Source organism: Lissotriton helveticus, chromosome 3_1 (assembly GCF_964261635.1).
Source record: "Lissotriton helveticus chromosome 3_1, aLisHel1.1, whole genome shotgun sequence".
NCBI lineage: Eukaryota > Metazoa > Chordata > Amphibia > Caudata > Salamandridae > Lissotriton > Lissotriton helveticus.
This window is the reverse complement of record NC_136061.1, coordinates 1,184,628,363-1,184,647,559: the sequence shown is the minus strand read 5'-3', so window position 1 is coordinate 1,184,647,559 and position 19,197 is coordinate 1,184,628,363. Positions and strand designations below refer to the sequence as shown.

The window sequence follows — 19,197 nt, the reverse complement described above, 5'->3', positions numbered from 1 at the left end:
ATATGAGCAATTAAATCAAATACTGCTTCTAAAGAGCTTATGACTTCAAGGCATATAATGCTGAATAAGGTTCCCAGGAAACAGAAAAGATGTTTCTGTTTCTGTGAGATCAGATCGTCCTGCGTTTTTTGTGGCATTAGCAGCCTACCCCATTACTGTCAGTTTAGAAATGGCTAAAGGGATTATAGTAAATCTGTGCAAAGTTGTGAAGCTTGATGGTTGCCATCTTTAAACATCTTCTTCAAAAAGTTTGCCGGCCTCAAGCACAAAGCTGGCGAAAAGTATTTGCAAAATGTGGTAAAAGGGCTACCTGGTGGGGCAAGAACATTTCTACGTCCTGCAGTGCTGCTAGCATGCACTCTGCAAGCTTACCCTGTCCCAATGATCCACGCCTCCCTTTTTGCATGATACCGGAAGATCCAAAGCTAGAGTTCCAAGTGGGGAAGGATATGGCCCATCACATGGAAGCCGCCACGTTTCTCTCCTCTCACTCAAGGCTGTCAGCCCTAAATGACAATTGTGGGAACAATATTCTCTACAGTCCGATGACCAACTGTATGGAATACACAGCAAGGGTACGCAAAACTTCCCCTCATCCTTCTTAGTGAGGGGAGAAATTGTATACTTTGTGTGATGAAACAACTGCGCACCCCCAGATGAAATATTGAAAATTAGCCACTAGTCAAATAGTGGCGGTGAGGAAACGTAGCGAGAAAAAAGCAGATCCCTAAGGGATACCCAACCAGAGGAGAAGAGAGGTCGTAGATACTGTCCGAAGGACATAATAATTAACAGGGTAGGAAAAAAGCGAAGGCAGGACCTGATGTATAAAGACAGAAAAGGATATTACGAAGAGTCTTAGAAGATTGTATCAACTGCAGTTCATCGATCAAGGTGAACTGGGAGAGGTCATAGCGCACAAGAATAGTTCTTATAGCGCGAGATGGGCAACATGATTAACGCAGAGAGCAGAAAGGTAGACGTTAAAAACATACGTGTAGGTTGGAGGGATGAACAAGTAATGGGATGGGTGTCCTAGAGAGAGGATGTCTCCAGCAAGGCCTTTGCTGAACTGTGGCTGAGGAAAGCACCCATGTTCTTGATTACAGAATACAGTGAGTTGAGGAGGGAGGAGTGGATATATTCTAGTGATCAGAGAAGCAAGAAGCAAATCCGTAGGCACTGCAGTGGAGTGTGCGAGTGAAGACTGGGTTTAAGTACAAACAAACACAATTAAAAGATAGGTGAGGAAAGGGCAAATGAAATCTGCAAGCAGTCTAAGAAAGTGTAGAGAAAACTTATCAGGAGCAGGTCAACAATAAAGAGTACTTTTCTCAGAAGCATTGAATGTGTGAAGTAAGCATTTTGTACATTAGAGAGAGAGTACAATTCAGAAGAAAAGAAAGTAAACTAAAGCAGTGAAACGGAAAAAAATCTATCAGTCAAAGAATACAAACACCTGAGACATATTCAAGTATGCATTTAAGAATCCCGTCTTTCGACTGACAAGCATTAGCATTTAGTTGAGTAGCAAAACCAGTTTAGAGCATAAGCCAGTGAAATGTTGATGTCACATTCTAAAGATGCCTTTTTCTCATCCTGAGTATTAGATACAGCAAGAAAATGCATATATCTACATGTGGACTAAGTGCATACCTGTGGTTGGCAGTCCAGATCACCATTGCTATCTGAAAGCATCTTTCCTCTCTCATCGTAGTAAATGAAGCCCGCTTGGCAGATACAAGAGCCATCCGATTCCTGGAAGACTCGGTTTGCAGCATGACATTTACAGCTAGCTGCGCCTTTAAGGAAGGGATAAAAAGCACAGATTGTTTACAGTTTGAAGTGGGCCATATGATCAAATTAACTGCAAAAAGCAACTTTGGCTGTAACAATAGGGCCTTGTTTAGAATATGGCGGACAGGGTACTATGCCAGAAACGTGGTGTTGTGCACTATCTGCCAAACTAGTAGTTGTCGCGGCTCTACATAGATCGAACATTCGGGTCTCTGCTGGCAGAAACCTTTGGCCGACGGCCAGACTCACAGTTGAGGGTATGACAAATTACCTCAGACCAGGGTCCGCTTTAGCACTGGTGGCGCCCAAAGCGACAATGTTTGTTGGCGTCCCCCAGTGACCATCTCCGCCACAGATTCCATCACTATCACCAGTTAACAGTACCCCTCAAATCTTCATAACCAGTCTTTCAGATTAATTTAGTTTTATAGCGCCACTCATACCAGAGTGAGGTATCAGAGCACTTTACATCACACACACACATTTAACAGAGACAATCACACGTGTAAATCAGTGTATGGGAAACGTTACATAAGACAGAGACCTACAAGGGGTAGGAGTCACATGTCATCCATACTGGTAGGCAGTATAGTTTAAGAGTCCTTGGTCTGGAAAAGCACAAATTCAGAACTTGCAACATAGCACTAATTCTTAGGGGTTCTCTTAAGTACTAATAATTCATTTCTACCCAAATGAACCATTTTTGCAAGATTAGGTTAAGGAAAGACCCAGCAAGAAAACATGTAGGTCTAATATAAACCTTGCAGTTTGCATGCAGACCTTTGATGACCGTTAATAGCTCATTGTTCATAGCTCATTGTTCTATATGAGGATTTTAACTTATAAACTGCAAGTAACAAAAAAATCTCTCTGGCCACAGCAGTAACCCATTGAGCTATTAACATTATATACACTTTGTGATCTGCGTGGCACACGTTTTTAGCAGCAGGCATATTAACCCTCTGAGCTAAATTAGGAGGAGTCAAACTTCCACTAGACAAAACTCCGTCTCTCTCCAGGAAGAACATTAATCACTGGAGTCATCTTGACATTTTTATTGATGTCTTAAAATTGCTGGGGGCAAGGAACGAGGCAGCAGGTGGTTTTCAAGCCATCATATATTTGCAAAGAGGGCGCCCCCACCCCAAGTCAACGCCCAGTGCGGTGGCACCCATTGCACAGCCCTAGAGCCGGCCCTGCCTCAGACAGTCAATACTATTTAGAGCAGACACGTAAATATTTACTTGAAAGCAAATAAATGACCCAAACACAATGGGAGCAAGCCAGTGCCTAATTTAAGCCAGTGTTTGCAGATGGGCACTCAGCTCAGTTTACTTTAACCCAGACCAGCAGAATTGAAAATGTACTAAGGGAAAGAACAAGGAAGGAAAAATCGTGGCAACATGAGTGAGCTAAAGGGGCAGGGGCGTTTGGTGGGAGATTAAAGAGGCACGAGGTGGAATCAAGACTCCAAAGCCTTGGTATTCAGCAGGCCAACATTAAACACAGCTGATCAGAGGCTTCTGAGCAAAACTGCAGATCCCAGCACTTATTCTTTTACAAATTAAGCACTGACAAACTCCCATTTTGGCAATGTCATTGTTTTAATTTTTCAATAACAAGCTCCCCCTTTGGGAGTTTGTTTTAAAAAAACACAATAAACTCTCATGTGATGGTGCAGTGAACATGGCATCGCGCCTGTGCATCAAAGCTCCAGTGCCTTCAGCGGAGTTACCATTGTGGTTGCCTTGCTGAAGGCTCACGATTTCCTCTTGCCTGGTGCAGATATCTTAATATGGCAATTGGAACCCACAAAATATTAAATAAGGACCATATACTCCAAAATGTGGTCTCACCAAAATTCGACAATACGTAAATATCTTCCTACAAAAAAAATGAAATGTATTTAATTCCTAAATACATTGAAACTCACCTCCCACGCACTTTAGTACAGGGTTATTTTATTTCTCTGGTACCTGTTCTGGCATATATAATTTGTGGGCCAGTAGTTAATAGTAGGTTTGGGTCCAGGCTAAAATGATGCATGGAGAAATAAATTGTAACTGTAATTGCATTTATTTAGCATTTACTGCCCCGGACGAGGCATTGAAGCGATTTACGACATATAGCATGCTACTCCGGAACCCAAGGTTTGTGGTTAATCCAGTAGTTAAATGTAGGTTAGTCATGTGCTCTCAAGAAAAAACATTGCATGCATTAAGGTATGGTCGAGATTTTGATAGTTTGACTTTTGGAGTATAGATTTGCAAATTATGCTTTTGCAATATAGACTTACCAATGTGTGAGGCTTTTGATTTAGGAGTATCTGACAATAGTTTAAACTTAGCACTTCTGTCAATGTCCTAATGCAATGAGAAACACTACTTGCAAGGCGATATAGCAACTACAGAGAAACCCCTATCAACTTAAAATGGGTAGAAATGTGGTTCTGAGAGTATTTTGCCTGGATGTTGACAAATCCTGAATACTTAGTCAAACTACAAATATATCAAATGCATATGTAAATATATTAATTTTATTATTTAGTTCTCCTTATATTTTTTACTCAATATTTTGGTGTAACTACTTGTAAACATTGCATAGAGAAGAGGAAACAGTGGTTTAATGCCATGTCCTTTGGCGTTGCTTCTGCCCCTATTCTCACAAAATGTCTGCCCTGTATGGCTGAGAAGGTTGTTGCTGGCGAACCATGAGGTCTCTAGAGTTACCTCTGAAATTGTTCTACTGCTGATAGAATTGGTTTCTCATATTAAGTTCTTCAAAGTCGCATTGTCCTTATCCCCAAAAAAGATGGCCCAAGAAAATGGCATATTAATCAATACCACCATAATACCTATGTAAAACTGGTGGAGCTCATCCTAGCATGGAGTCTAATAATGACACTGTTTTACAGAGCACAAGATACGGACTCCATTCCAGATCCTAGGCCTGAGTGAAGAATTTGATTGCCTGTGTCTTGTCCATCCTGGGCCCTTTGTTTGAAAGGAGCATGCATGGGCACATCTTTGTGCATCATGTCCCACAGTGAGTGGTAGTAGTGTCCCAAGAGGCATATGGTACTGAATGACCACAATGAACGACTGCTCAAGGAACAATTTTTTACCAACAGCATCAATTAGGGGAGAGGATGTGGCATAATAGTCACAGCTGCTGACTACAAAGCTGCTGGGAACAAGGTTTGAGTCTCAGCGTCACCATAAACATCCTGTAATTCTGGGCAAATCACTTAATCTCACCGTGCCTACAATTCAGCTCCTTGAGACCCTCATGGGTGATTTGCACTGCTTTAGAAATCCTGAATTCTTATTCTTAATTATTTATAGCCTCCGTCCAGTGGAGTGGGAGGAAAAGATTTAGGACCTGACCTAAATGTTCGGAGGACGGGTTACTCCAACACAAATGTGACAGATATCCCGTCCACCGTATTAAAAGTGCATTATGTCCTATGGCCCATGTAATACAGCGGACGAGATATCCATCACATTTGTGACAGAGTAACCCATCCATCAAACTCTAAATCACGCTCTTGGTATTGACCTTACAAGTGGATGCTTGCACCACAAGTCTCTATGGAGAAGGTTACTGCATCAGCAACTAACTAGGTGCTAGTCTGTAGTGACTTGAAGTAAGACGATTCAGTGCTGAAGCAGAAAATGGTTTGAGTAGGTCAGCCAAAACCCCATAAATTGATAATAAATGTTTCGAAGTGGAAGGGATACACTGCAAAATCTCCATCAGGTGATTAACCTTAGGGCCTGATTTAAATCTCGGCGGACTGGTTACTGCATCACAATGGTGACGGATATCACGTCCACCAACATATGAATCCCATTATATCCTATGGGATTTATTTCGGTGTATGGGATATATGTCACCGTTATGACGGAGAAACCTGTCTGCCGAGATTGAAATGAGACACTAAGTATCTTCAGTGGGGGTAGCAGGCCCAAAGGTTTTGTTTCCCTCCAGACCACCACCTTTACAAATGACCCATTTTCTTCAATTGGTGACGCCAAAGGCAAGTCAGGGCAAAGTCAGGGGAAGTATGTGAGACACTAGCATTTTGTCCGTCAAGGTGCAAATCAGCCTCAGCATAATATAAAATTCGAGAAAGCAAGAGAGAACATTGTCTAGCTCTTCTTCGCCATAATCATCATGCTGGACTGGCTGAAGGTACGTTCTGACTGCTTGCCTCCATCCTTTACAAATGGTGCTGCACGGGCACAAGGACCATTGGGGTGTCGTTCTCTACTTATACCTACAATTAGTTAAGGTGTAACATGACACAGGGCAAACTTTAGCTCAGTCAGTGAAAAAGATCTGAAAATAGATCTAGAACTTGTACCACTAATGGAAGAGTACCTAGCAAGATCTACATCAGATGGCACAGCAGTAGAGTGATGGCTCTGTGCCAGAGAAAGAGGCAAAGACCAGTGTCAAAGGAGGAGTGGGTGCCCTTGATGTCCACAACGTGAGGCCATAGATTTCTTCAAACACTTCTACAGGACACTAGGGGGCTGATTAATATGGCGGCGGACGCTATCGCACACAGGACCTCTTGAAAGGCTGTCAGCTGTTCCGACATAGGCATTGTGAGGCGACCACGACCACGGCGGTTGCAATGCTTATACTTTGCACTGCTGCGGGTGCTGCTGGCTGCAGCAGCCACATAAATACAAAATAGGGACACATAACATATCCCTGCACTACCTGACAAGCACCATGCGGTGTTTGTAACTAAGACAACATACTTCAAAGAGAACTCAACTGTCTTTTAAAAATAAAAGCTTGTCCAGCAGAATAAGGCAAGTCCACAGAAACACAGCATCAACACTTTGCTTTGACTATATTTGTATAAAAATTGGTGTGATTAACTGTTTTTAAACAAAATTGCTTGTATGGGATTTTGATAATATGTGAAATGTTTATTAAGAGTTATTCATGTGCAGAGACCCACAGGTAAAAATCAGTGTATGAATATTGTGCTTTTTAAATAACAAGTGTAAATAGGAGGAATGGCAAAGGAGGCCTTCTGTTTTTGTTTTTACATCTTAGTATAAGATTGATCGATGAAACTTGTTTATGTAATACTTATTTGGAATATTGACATTGAGTCTGTGGTTCTGTATAAAAATATCAATTATTTTGATTCAGTGTTAAATGAATATAAAAGGAACATTTGTTAATAAAGGAGGAGACATCTTTTGCAAAAACAGGTTTTATGCATTTTGAGTATGTATGTATGAATGTGGTAATAGAAGAACAATAGGGGTGGTCCACAAGATTGAGTGAATCAGCACAAGGGGGACAAAAGTTTTTTTTGGTTATTTGAACACAGTTCCCTTTGTTCGTTTGAAGGGTTACTCTCTATTCGTTTTAAAGGCACCATGCGGTGCCTGCCACATGGTGCAAGGATATGTAGGAGGGCACCGAAGGTGGCTCCCAGAGTCCATATCGGGGGGACATGGGGAAGGAGGACCTGCTACAGGCTCACAAAGTCACGTTCTGCCTGCCTTTTCATGACGGCTTAACTGCCATGAAAAGGCAGGCGGAAAGGGACATTGTAATCCTTACAGCGGTGCCCGACAGGCACTGCCACCATGGTAGGGAATACAACCCCCTCTGCACCAACGGTGAGCTCAAAGAGCCCGTTGGATGCATGGCGGTCGATCTATCTGACTGCCACCTATCCACCTGCCATTGAAATATGGCGGGCAAATATCATGGTTCTGATGGCGGTGGGACCGCCACTGATGGGCTGTCAGTGGTGGTCCCACCGTCATCATAATTAGCCCCTAAATTTCCACCAAATAAATTAGTTTCTTGAGCCTGTGCTCGGAAGTCAAGACACTGGCATAGAGGCACTTCCTGGGTATGGGATTAGCCTAGCCGTGATCTCTGTCAATTGCATTCGTGTGAGGATCATATTGTGGGCAGTGCTGGGTTAGTCAGCCATGGAAAAGGACTTGCCCGTATAAGTTTAACAAGGAGCTTGGTGGGTTAAAAAAGCAGCAGACGAAAGCTGGTATGAACTTGAAAATATACAGCATGGACTCGTTGAAGGCAGCAACTTGCTGTAGCATCGACAATGGCTCAGGGAACTCCACTAGGATCGACTTTGATTCTTTTGCTTGGTGATTGGCTTTCCCAAGGCTTTGGGGTTGAGTCTTGCGTAGAATACAATTCACTCAGGAGTATCGGCTGTCCACATCAGTTCTTTGTCCTGAAGAAGACCCATGTTGACATCTTTAACTCATGCAGTTTGCCAGGGTCGAAACGTCGATGGCTTTTTGGTCCATGTAATAGGCTCCCCAGCACAACATTTTGTGTAATTCATTGACCCTGCTAAGGGGATCATCATAGTTTGATTTGTAATTGGCCCTGCTTTTTCAATATCTCTTTATTCAAGTATTTGTAGAGTATTTGTTCACTTTATTGTATAATACACAAACTTGTTCACTTTGTCACTTTACTCACCATGTCACCATAACCACGCCCATGTGCGCCGCTTTTTTAACGAGTTATTGGACAGCCTCCATGTTATGAGAATCTGTGAATATGTGTTTGAAGATTTTCAAATATGAAGTAAAAATATGTTCTTCTCTATGAATGAGATACATTTGTTGATTCTCTATTGTGTTCAAGTTGTTTGCCTTTCCTCAATCTTTTTGTTTATATTGAATATCGAATACTACAAAGAAATTGTTTTTATACCCGACAGAACCAATTGTTACTTGTATAGTACATGCCCAGGTTCTGGGGGACACTGGGTTACCCCATAACTTTAGATCTTGTACAATGATGGCTGTTACTCATGCAAAGGACTACCCACCTTCTCTTCTGCACAGCCATCCCATGCTTCACTGCAGAAAACCAAAATAGAGCTGATCGTCCACTGAACGGGACTTGGTACGAGCAACATAAAAATGTTCAGCCATTTTCAAGTCCAACCGATGGAGCCTCTCCTCCTCTTTCAAGGGATGAAGAGGAGCAGAGAATGCTGGTAAAGTGATCGACTGTCCAACATGTAAGGGAGTTATAACATTAGGTAAAATGGCCACCTGAGTGTTCCCCATTCTGCCAATGTTTTGGAGTGACCCTCAACTCGTCTTGCTGTCTCCACATATCAAAACAGTATTTTGGTTGCCTCCTTTGATCGTGCCGTTGCCCATGTGCAGGGAAAGACGGTGACCTCTGTTTTCTAGAGGAGAGCCACTGTGAAGTGAGCCGTGATTGTTGTTGCATCGAATGGTCATCGCTCGTGTGCAGTGTGAAAATGGCGACCCAGGTGCCAGGTGGGGCAGCAGTGAATAGCGCCGCCATGCCGAGCGGGCCGTAGCCCATGTGCAGAGTCAAGTAGTTAACCCCATATGCAGGGTGGGGCACCCCAAAGACTGCCAATGTGCTGATCGGCCCAGAGCATGGGATCAGTTCAGGGACAGTGGCTCCGTATGTCAGAGGGGCCACCGGGACCAAGTAAGAAGTGCAGGTTGGTGTGGGTCATCATCGGAGTTGACAGGCTGCTGTGGTGGCCCTAGTGGGCATGAGCCATGACTGAGGACCAGTGTCAGGATCTTTGTACCCCCACAATATTTGTGGGAAGAATTGAAGACCTTTTCCAGCTTGGAGGAGCTGCTTGAAGCCCTTTTCTGCTGCCACTGCAGAAGCGAGTGTTGGAGAACTCAAGGCCAGCCAAATGCAGCCTGTCTGGGCCGTGTGAGAAAGACTTACTTGAGACAGCTGTTGCAGCTCCAGCGCCCACAGAATGGGCGCGCTTCGAGATTCCAGGATCTCAGATCCTGATAGTGCTTGTAAGAGTGATTCTGGGACAGCCAGTCCCAGGGGATCTTGCTTGCCAGATAGCGCTGCGGTGCTAGAAATTTTTAGACTTTAATATGGAGCCAGATTCGGACTCCTGAAACTCAGACTATTGATGGGCTTAACCTAAATATTGCCTATAGTGGTTATTCCCCAATAACATCTACTATTAGCTTGAGGGCAGTGGGACACAGGGACCTGACAATGAAACACTAGAGTCCTGAACTCATAAAAGCAGGTAGTTGACAGGAAAATCATTCATTGCTCCTGCTGCACATATTTTGAGTTGCAAGCTTGTTTGTGGACCTATCCCCACTCCACCCAACCAACCCCCAAGAAGCCTTGAAGTGCTCAACCTCCGCTACTACCGAGAGTCAAATGCTAAAGGGATACTTGATCCTGTTGCTCAGGACCAATTGTAGGTTGGGCCCCAGGACATAAGGAGTAAAAAGCCTCGACCTCCATGGTTGGGCCCAGTAACCCCTGTTTATCCCGTGCCCCTCTGAAGGAGGTTCGGGCATATGGGCAATATAAATTAGAGGTGTGGGTCCACAACTTTACTGTGCGGCTGTCCAACTAGAGGTTGATCAGTCCTTAAGTCTCCAGACTGTATCCCCTCACTTTGCCATATCCTTTAATTCTGTGTCTGATTAAGGGAAGGTGGTGGTGCACGGGGAAGTAACTGTTGTGTTTATAAATACGTCAAATGCAAAAAAGAACAAATGATGGACAGAATGCAGAACAATGTCATAATTCACCCCAGTACAGAGATCTGGGCCTAAATCCATCGTTTTTTTTGCTCACCATGCCATTCGTGTTTGGACCCAGCCATATGCAAATGCAGATGCTTGTTTCCGGTCCAGGGAGGACCTGGCTTAGCAGTTCGGGCTGGACTGTTCTCACAAGGAACAGGGTCAAGACTGATTTGCATATGGCTTGGCCCAAACTGGCGTGGTGTGGTTAGCAAAAGAATGATGGATTAAACCCAGATCCTGGTGACTGGGGTTGAATGTTTGCATTGTCCAGCATTCCGTCCATCAATTGTTTTTTTGCATATGTCGCCCTAAGTGGGAAGGGTATGCCCAGACGTGGGCCCCCTGCTCACTACACCACTGGATTTAAACTAGCCTGGCTGATGAACGGCGATGCCCTGAAACCAGTCATAGGATGCTTGTTTCCGGGCCAGGGAGGACCTGGCTTGGAAGTTCGGGCTGGACAGTTCCCAGAAGGAACAGGGTCAAGACTGATTTGCATATGGCTGGGTCCAAACTGGGGTGGTGTGGTGAGCAAAAGAATGATGGCTTAAACCCAGATCCTTGTGACTGGGCGTGAATGTTTGCATTGTCCAGCATTCCGTCCATCAATTGTTTTTTTATTAATAAGTCACCAAAGCACCATCAGCCAAGACTGACTTCGGATGTGTCAGACCCATTTGTGAGGCCACAGACCAGGCAGGCCGAGGCCCAGCCATGACAGGTGGGATTGTTTGTCTCAGCTGTTATATGGCTTTTCACACTATGGCTCTGCAAACGTGGCCAAGTACAACCCTCTCAGCAGTTGATTCTCAATTATAGTGATGAGAAGCAGTCACAGACGTCTCAACAAAGTTTGTGTGGGTTGGGGCGTGGCTACGGAGGCGACCAAGATGGCCGCATCTGCATAGAGCTCCGCCGGTCGGGCATCTCCAGCAGCCCTCCTACACTGGCGTAGAGCGAGCAACACCACGAGATTTCCCTTCCACTGTTGGCGCGGGACTCGCGGCAGCCTGATGATGTCCGCCTGTGCCGGTGGCGGCACCCCTGGCAGCTGCGATCGAGCCTTAGAACACCGGGCCTTCATCGAGGCGCTGCCGCCTTCGTGTTGGAGCCGTCGGAGCTGGGGTAAGCCTTCGCCCGCCTCCCTTCCTGCCTGCGGTGCCCGCCCGGCCCTCCGCCGCTCTGGGGATTGTCCCTGCGCCCCCTCTCCTGGTTACCCCCCTGCTGGGCCCCCGCGGGTGTTCCGGTCCTTCCGCCCTTCCGGCCTTCGGGCCTACAACGATCGGTTGGCGCCGGGGCCCACAGTAGGTACAGGGGCCGACCGGGGGTGTGCGTGGTGCCGGTCTGACACCCTGGTGGGGTTGTGTGTTGGGTGGTGGCTGTGGGCCGGTGGGGCTTGGGCGTCTGTGCTTCCCCCCCTCTTGACACCGAGGGGGCGCTGCTGGACCGGTGGGGGAGTTTTCCATCATACCCCCCCCCCTGTCTCGGGCCCTCGCTTGGCAGTGCTCATGCATCCAGCTCGCCTGGCCCTACATGCGGCAACCTTCTGCCTCCCATACCAGTCTTAACTGGGGGGGTCCTGCCGTGAATTTTTCTTTTGCGGTGCCTCTGCCCCTGGTGGTCCTTTGATGACAGCTGACCGAAGAAGTCCTACGATCTATATTGGCTTTGTGCGACCCTCATCGGCCCCCTCCTTTACTTTATGGCTCCTCAGCTGGTACTGGGCGCCCTGCAGTGAGGGTTGTTCCTTGATTTGCCCTGTCACACCCTCCCTTCGACCATTGTGATTGCTCTATCCGCAGTTGGCCGGATCCTTACTACTCCTGCAAGCCACGAACGGCTTCGCCCTCCTGGGCCCCTACGCACCTTCCATAATGGTCAAGAAGGACCCCAGACAGCCTAAACTCCAGTTTGAAAAACCTCCGGAGGCCTCTGTGGATCCTGCTGCGGACGCTGCTGCCCCGGCCGTGCCCCTGACGGAGGAGTCGGACTCTAACTCACTGGCTGCCGCCATGATAGCTGAAATGAGATCTGGCTTCAAGGCCCTGGACGCCCGCTTTGACGACCTAGACAAAAAACTGTCCGACATGAATACAAAGATCCAAGGTCACGACCGCAGGCTTGATGTGGTGGAGTCCAGGGTTTCGGACCTCGAGGACGGCGCCTCGTCTTCCCTGAAACGACTAGAGAGGGTCGAGAAGATCTTTAAAGAAGTGGCGATTAAGAACGAGGATTTGGAGGCTAGGGGACGCCGCAACAACATACGCCTTCTAGGCGTTCTGGAGACGACCCCCACTGGTCGAATGGACACATTTGTAGAGCAGCTCTTGTCGGACCTTTTTGGCAGAGATTCCTTTTCCCAGGGCTTTGTGGTTGAACAAGCACATCGGTCACTGGGACCCCGCCCCAAACCAGGCCAGCCTCCCAGACCGATTATTGCAAGGCTTCTAAACTTTCGTGACCGGGACACGGCTCTCCGTGCAGCTCGTGAGAAGGGCGAGATCCAATGGCAAGGTAATAACCTGTCCTTTCTTCCCGGATTTCACACTCATGGTGCAGGAAGCTAGGCGGAAATACACGAGCATCAAGGCCATGCTTTGGAATCTGGGACTCCGCTAGGGTATGCTCTACCCGGCCCGACTCAGGGTGGACATTGATGGCAAGCCAAGAATTTTTGACACCCCTCAATCTGCACAGGAATTCTTCCGCAACTTCAAACATAACTAGAATGGTTCGCCTGGCGGCACGCGGCGCACTCGCCTTCACAACCGTCCTCACAATCCAGCGTGGACCTCTTCTCCCAGTCTGGCAGGGGCTGAATGGCTGTTTTGCTCTCTCCCTTGGTTTCCAATATCACTAGTGGTTGTAGCTCGTTTATATGCATATTCATCATTCTACTGTTTTGGATATTTGAATGCTGGTTGCCTGACTGGCGTGGCGTTGCCATGCCTCATGGTGCATACCCTTATGGTTTGTTTTTGTGGGACCGTTACTTGGGTGCTCCTCTTTCTGGTTAGGAAGAGGGTGGGTGGCGGGAGGGAGGGGGTGCATGTGTTTTCTTTTTTTGTTTTTATAGATTATCGAGGATTGCAAAGTATGAGGATATTTCTGACTGCTGAGATTTACCGTTGTTGTAATGCCATCTTTAAAATGCTATTGATGTGGTTGTGCTTGGGAATGTACCTGGTCCCTCTGGATTGTCATTGTTGACTTGGAATGTGCGGGGCCTGAACGATAATAGAAAGAGGAGACAGGTCCTGAATTATGTGGCAAGTCATAAGGTAGACGTCCTTTTTATGCAGGAAACCCATTTGGCAGTCGCCGCAGCGGGTGGCCTTGCGTCGGGGTGGGGCTTGCACAGGTATTTCTCCAGCTACAGCTCATATTCAAGAGGGTTGGCTGATGTGGTTCATAAGCGCATCCAGTTCACACATTTTGCCACTAAGTGCGACCCAGAGGGTCGTTTACTGATCGTAACTGCTGGGACATAGGGTGTCATTGGTCTGCGTCTACGGCCAGAACTCTGATGCGCCCTACTTTTACCAATCCCTGTTTACCCACCTCCTTGCGATTGATACGGGGTCCTTGATTATTGGCGGGGAATTTAACCTCCTCATGGATCACGATAGGGACAGTACCGCTTCCACCCCTGACTCCAAGCCCCATTCCCGCAGGGCCCTTCGAGAGATCTGCGCACATTACTCCCTTACGGACATTGAGGCCAATTACATTCTTTTAACCCTGAATTCACGCACTACTCTGGGTTCCACAACACATGGACCAGACTGGATTACTGGCTAGTCTCCCCCGTAATAGCTAGCTGGCTGGGGTCAGTCCGCACTCTCCCCCGCACTCTCTCAGACCACTGCCCGGTTGCTCTCCAATTGTCCATCCCGAGGGAGGGGGGGTACGAGAGGTGTTGGCGATTCCCTGGACGGGCGTTACTCGACCCCGTCTTCACCGAGGAGGCTCGGCAGGCCATTGAAGATTACTTTGATCTAAATACCAGCTCTGTCGACACATGGGCAGTTCTATGGGAGGGCTTTAAGGCTTACATTAGAGGGGTGTGTTTCTCGAAGCACGCAGGCATCCTTCGTACCTTGCGAACCACGTTAGATGAGATCGAAAAAGAAATTGCTGCCGCTGATTGCGAACTGCTCGAGGGCCCCTCGGACACCCTGGCCGCTACTCGTCTGGCACTTATGGTTAGGTTCCGGGACGCGGCAGATAGAGAACTGTCCTTCCTCAATAAGCATTGCATGGCGCGGCGCTACGGAGAGGGCGAACGCCCTGGTCGCCTACTGGCAAACACTCTGCGCCCCCCTAGAAGTCCAACCTGCATCATCTCCATGACCGGCCCAGACGGCTCTCCGGTTCAGTCTGCTCCGGCGGTCTGTGAACTGTTTCTCCGGTACTATCAGAACCTGTACTCCTCCCGCCTCTCCGGAAATCGGTCTGCCCAAGAAGAGTACCTGTCGGAAGTGGCCCTGGTATATCTGGAGCGTTATATGCAGGAATTCCTGTTAGCCCCTATTACCGCGGACAGTATCGTGGAGGCTATTGACGCCTTGCGCGGTTCCTCGGCCCCCGGACTGGATGGCTTCTCTGCCGACTTTTATAAAACATATAAGGACCTCCTGGTATCTCGTCTGGTTGAGACACGGGCATCCTCCCCCCGACGTTCCGTGAAGCGGTGATAATTCTACTGCTTAAGTCCGGGAAAGACCCCATGCTTTGCAGTTCCTATAGGCCGCTATCACTATTAAACACAGACTACAAAATCCTAGCCAAAGTAGTGGCGATCAGATTGTCGCTTCTGATGGAATCTATCATCTCTCGCGTGCAATCAGGCTTTGTCCCACATAGGTCGACTTCCCTAAACCTCCGCACCCTATTTACGGTCTTGCACCGTGTTGATCCCGAGACTCCGGCTGCAGTGATATTGTTGGATGCAGAGAAGGCATTTGACTCCCTGGAGTGGCCCTTATTCCTTTCGGTCATGCGCCGCATGGGCAAGCCAGAGTGCTTTATTTCCACTGTTGCTCTGTTGTACACTAGGCCCTCCGCTCGGCTGCGGCTCAATGGTATGCTATCTGATCCCTTTCCTCTATCGCGGGGAACTAGGCAGGGTTGTCCCCTTTCCCCTTTATTGTTTATTCTGGCCCTTGACCCGCTGGCCCGGCAGTTCCAGGAGAAACACCTCCATCGTGGGCTGCAGCTTCGTTCCAGTCCTTTATTGATGTCCATGTACGCAGATGACATGATACTGTATGTCAGGCACCCCCACGATAACTTATCCCCATTGATCCAGGAAATTATACGCTTGGGGGCATTCTCGGGACTAAATAACAACTGGCACAAATCCGTCATTTTTCCGCTTACATCCGCCACCATGCCCTGGTCTTTGGAATTTACACTTGAATGGTGCCGCGATTCCGTTAAAAATTTAGGAATACACATTCACCTAGACACTACTTCTATGATTCGCCTTAACTATGGCACTGCTGTCTCCAAATTGGAAACGCAAGTTGGACGCTGGATAGGCCTGCCCCTCTGCATGGCCGGAAGAGTTGCGATTATTAAAATGGCGGTGCTTCCTCGTTTTTTGTATTATATCAATAACATCCCGGTGCCCCTCACAAAAGCCTTCTTCACACGCCTGCGTTCTTCCCTTCTCCGGTTGGTCTGGGGTAACTGCACTCCTCGTGTTAGCTGGAAAGTCCTGACCATGCCGACTGACAGGGCGGGTTGGGGATCCCGGACTTCTACTTGTATTATTTAATTGCCCAATGTGCCTATGACTATCTGTGGTTCCACCCAGACGCACGGATTCCATACTTACACCCCGAGGCAGACTTGGCTCTCCCTAGACAGCTCAACGAGCTGCTCCCCACGGGCTTTCCTCGAGACCCACACAATATACAAACCGTCTCTACAACATGCTGGGCCTGGGTTAAACTACGTAAACTTTTGGGATTCGATGTGCTTTACTCCCCGGTGCTGCCCCTCCCCAACCCCTCTCTCCTTCCCATCACTGAAGAGACGTTGGTGAAACACACATTGCAGAAATTTACTATCCCCACCCTCAGAGATCTCTTCCCGGATGGTAATGCATTCTCTGTGACAGAGGAACCCCGATTCTCTGACCGCTCCTTTATGGACGCGTTAATCCTCACCCGGATTCACTCTGCGCTGAGGGAATGCTTTCCCTCTTTTCCTCTACCCCCGGAGGAGGTCCCCCCTCTGACTTTGGTGATACAGTCCCCATCCAACTCACACCTGATTTCCAAATTATACAAACAATGCTTTGCACTTAAGCCTGCTGACGACTCCAAGCTTAGGGCGGAATGGGAGGGAGACCTGGGTGGTCCCATCTCGGATGACCAATGGACATATTGCTGTAGTGCCACAACGGAAGTCTCCTTGAATAGCTGACACAAGTTACTACAGTTTAAATTCCTCTGATGTATGTATTTCACCCCGGTTCGCGCCCACAAAATAGACAGCTCCCGGCCACATCACTGTCTGAAATGTCTTTCCCCTTATGCAGACTTCGCACATTTAACATGGACTTGCCCCAAGATACATCAATACTGGCTGGATGTTCACTCTACCCTGGGAGATATCCTCTCTACTCCTCTCCTGCCTACCCCTGAGATCGCGCTGCTGACATATGTCGCGAACTTCCCTAGGAACATCCGTAAACTGGCAGCGCTTTCCTTTATGTTAGCCAAGAGGGAAATAGCGCTGCTTTGGGGTGGCAGGAGGGTCCCCACTCTTCAGTCATGGTTAAACAGCTTGGCATTCTGTAACATTAACTGCGAGGAATTCAGCACTCTACTCCCCCCTTCCTCCAGGCCCACAGATATATGGAAGCCCTATCGAGCCTACACCCATCGGCAACGCCTGGCCCAGGAGGCCCTCACACAGGCCCGCATTACCCCGACCGGGGTGGGTTGAGCTCCTCCTGCCTCTCCGCTAAGACCTCGCAGTGCTGATGTCGATAGCTATATTGAGTCGTTGGTTTTCTGTGGCCGCTTATTTATTGTACATAATTGTGTCGAGGGAGGGATGGCCGCTGGACAGGTGGTCTTGGGCGCTGGGCGCTGGTGGGATGTGGTGGCGTCCTCCTGTCGGACCTTATTTTGGTGTATGTCCCTTTTATGTACATTTTTCAGAGATATACTTTGCTGCATTTCGATTATCGTCATCATTCGATATTACTTTGCATTGTTTTTGTCTGATTTCGTTCTGATTATTTTTCTGACTCTTCTTTTCTTAAGTTCATGTGTTGATTTTGCCTTCTTTACCTTCTTGCTTTTGCCATTTTTGTACTCCTGTGAAACTTTAAATAAAGGTTTAAAAAAAACGTTTGTGTGGGTTTACGTGGGCTCAGCAGTCAACACCACACCCAGCAGCACAGTAAGATAACTGCCCAGCACTTTATTACATAGAAAGCAAAATACTACACACTACAATAATCAAGAATAGCCGACTAGGTGTATTCTCTCATGCTTCAAAGTGAGACTCACCCACCCCTCTCTAGGAACTCTAACCGCTCCTTCCTCCTTTCATCTCAGTCTCAGGATTCTCAGTGCTTATGTGGTGTAGTGTCTAGTACCAGTGCAGTATTCTCTTCTCACTTCTCTGATAAAAGAGTCCTAAGTGCACCACGATTCAGTTTCTCACCTGTCTGTGCTTTTGTGGCTCGGGGGTGCCTTGAACCTTCCTGCAGCTGGGGTTCACAAACAGTGAGTGGGGCCTTCCGCATGACATACACCAGTTTCACTCTAGGTGAGCAGCTGGCAATCTCAAAGAGGTTGCGACTCTATTGTAGGGTCGGTTCAAGACTCCGATGATTGCTCGGTGCAGGTGGGCCTTGAGGATTCAGCTGGCCCGGTCTAGTCATTGCATCAGTCTTTGGTCAGTCTTGCTGGGGCCTTCAAACATGGATGCATTTGGCAATTCTCTTCTCCAGGTGCGAGGGCTGAGGCACTCATGACAGCAACACTTTCAGGGTCATAGTGGCAGTGCCCCGATCAGCCTCTAACGTCTTTGTCATCTTGGCTGCCAACCTTCAACCATAGAGCAATGAGGTGACAGTCTTGACTCTTCCGAGTTGGGCTTTCTCCCGGGCATTTCTGGCGTAGTGCCATGTTCTCTACTTGTGGAGGAGTACCCTCTGCTGGCACCTCTAGATTCCAGTTTTTACTCCCTTGGGGTGGTCTGGATGTCAAGGTAGAAACTGGCAGCACTGGGGTCACATTCTCTATGTTCACTGACACACAGCTGGTGCGACAGACAGATACCTATCCCTGCTTCAATTGGCCCAGCCAATCACTAATGCAAGCTCCAGGCCTTGGCAGCGACATTGGGGATAGTACATGAAGACAATCTAGCACATTATAGCAACCCAGCTGTTCCTCAGATGAAGCTGCTCATATCAATTCACGCTCTTGACCGCATCAATCACTCAGGCTCTTTTGGAAAGACCAACTCACCACTTGCTATATCCCTTTCAAATGGTGCACCCTCGTGTAGGGCTGACACCTCCCTTCCCTCTCGCTCAGGCAGCGTTCCTTGGGCCCCAGGACAAGTTAACAATTCTTCCTTCAGATCGGACTCTGGGGCAATCTACCATCACCTCTTGGGAACTGGCTGACAGACACTAGCCCTGGGTTGCCCAGTTGTCTTTTGAGTACTAAATGGAGTACCCCATCCTCGATTTAAGAGAAATTGGAAGTGGAGCAACATGTGGGTCAGCTGCTCCCACTTTTATAAAGTTAACAGACAAGGTATGTTAATT

General features: G+C 47.6%; 1 protein-coding gene across 1 annotated transcript in view; it reads right to left on the bottom strand.

The window, feature by feature from the left end:
- The window catches only part of LOC144824222 (uncharacterized), a 652,050-nt gene that overhangs the window by 182,589 nt on the left and 450,264 nt on the right, over nucleotides 1-19,197 (bottom strand). The window contains exon 24 of the mRNA XM_078683370.1: nucleotides 1,657-1,802. Within this exon, the coding sequence (XP_078539496.1) occupies nucleotides 1,657-1,802 (146 nt within the window). The remainder of the gene's footprint in view (nucleotides 1-1,656; nucleotides 1,803-19,197) is intronic.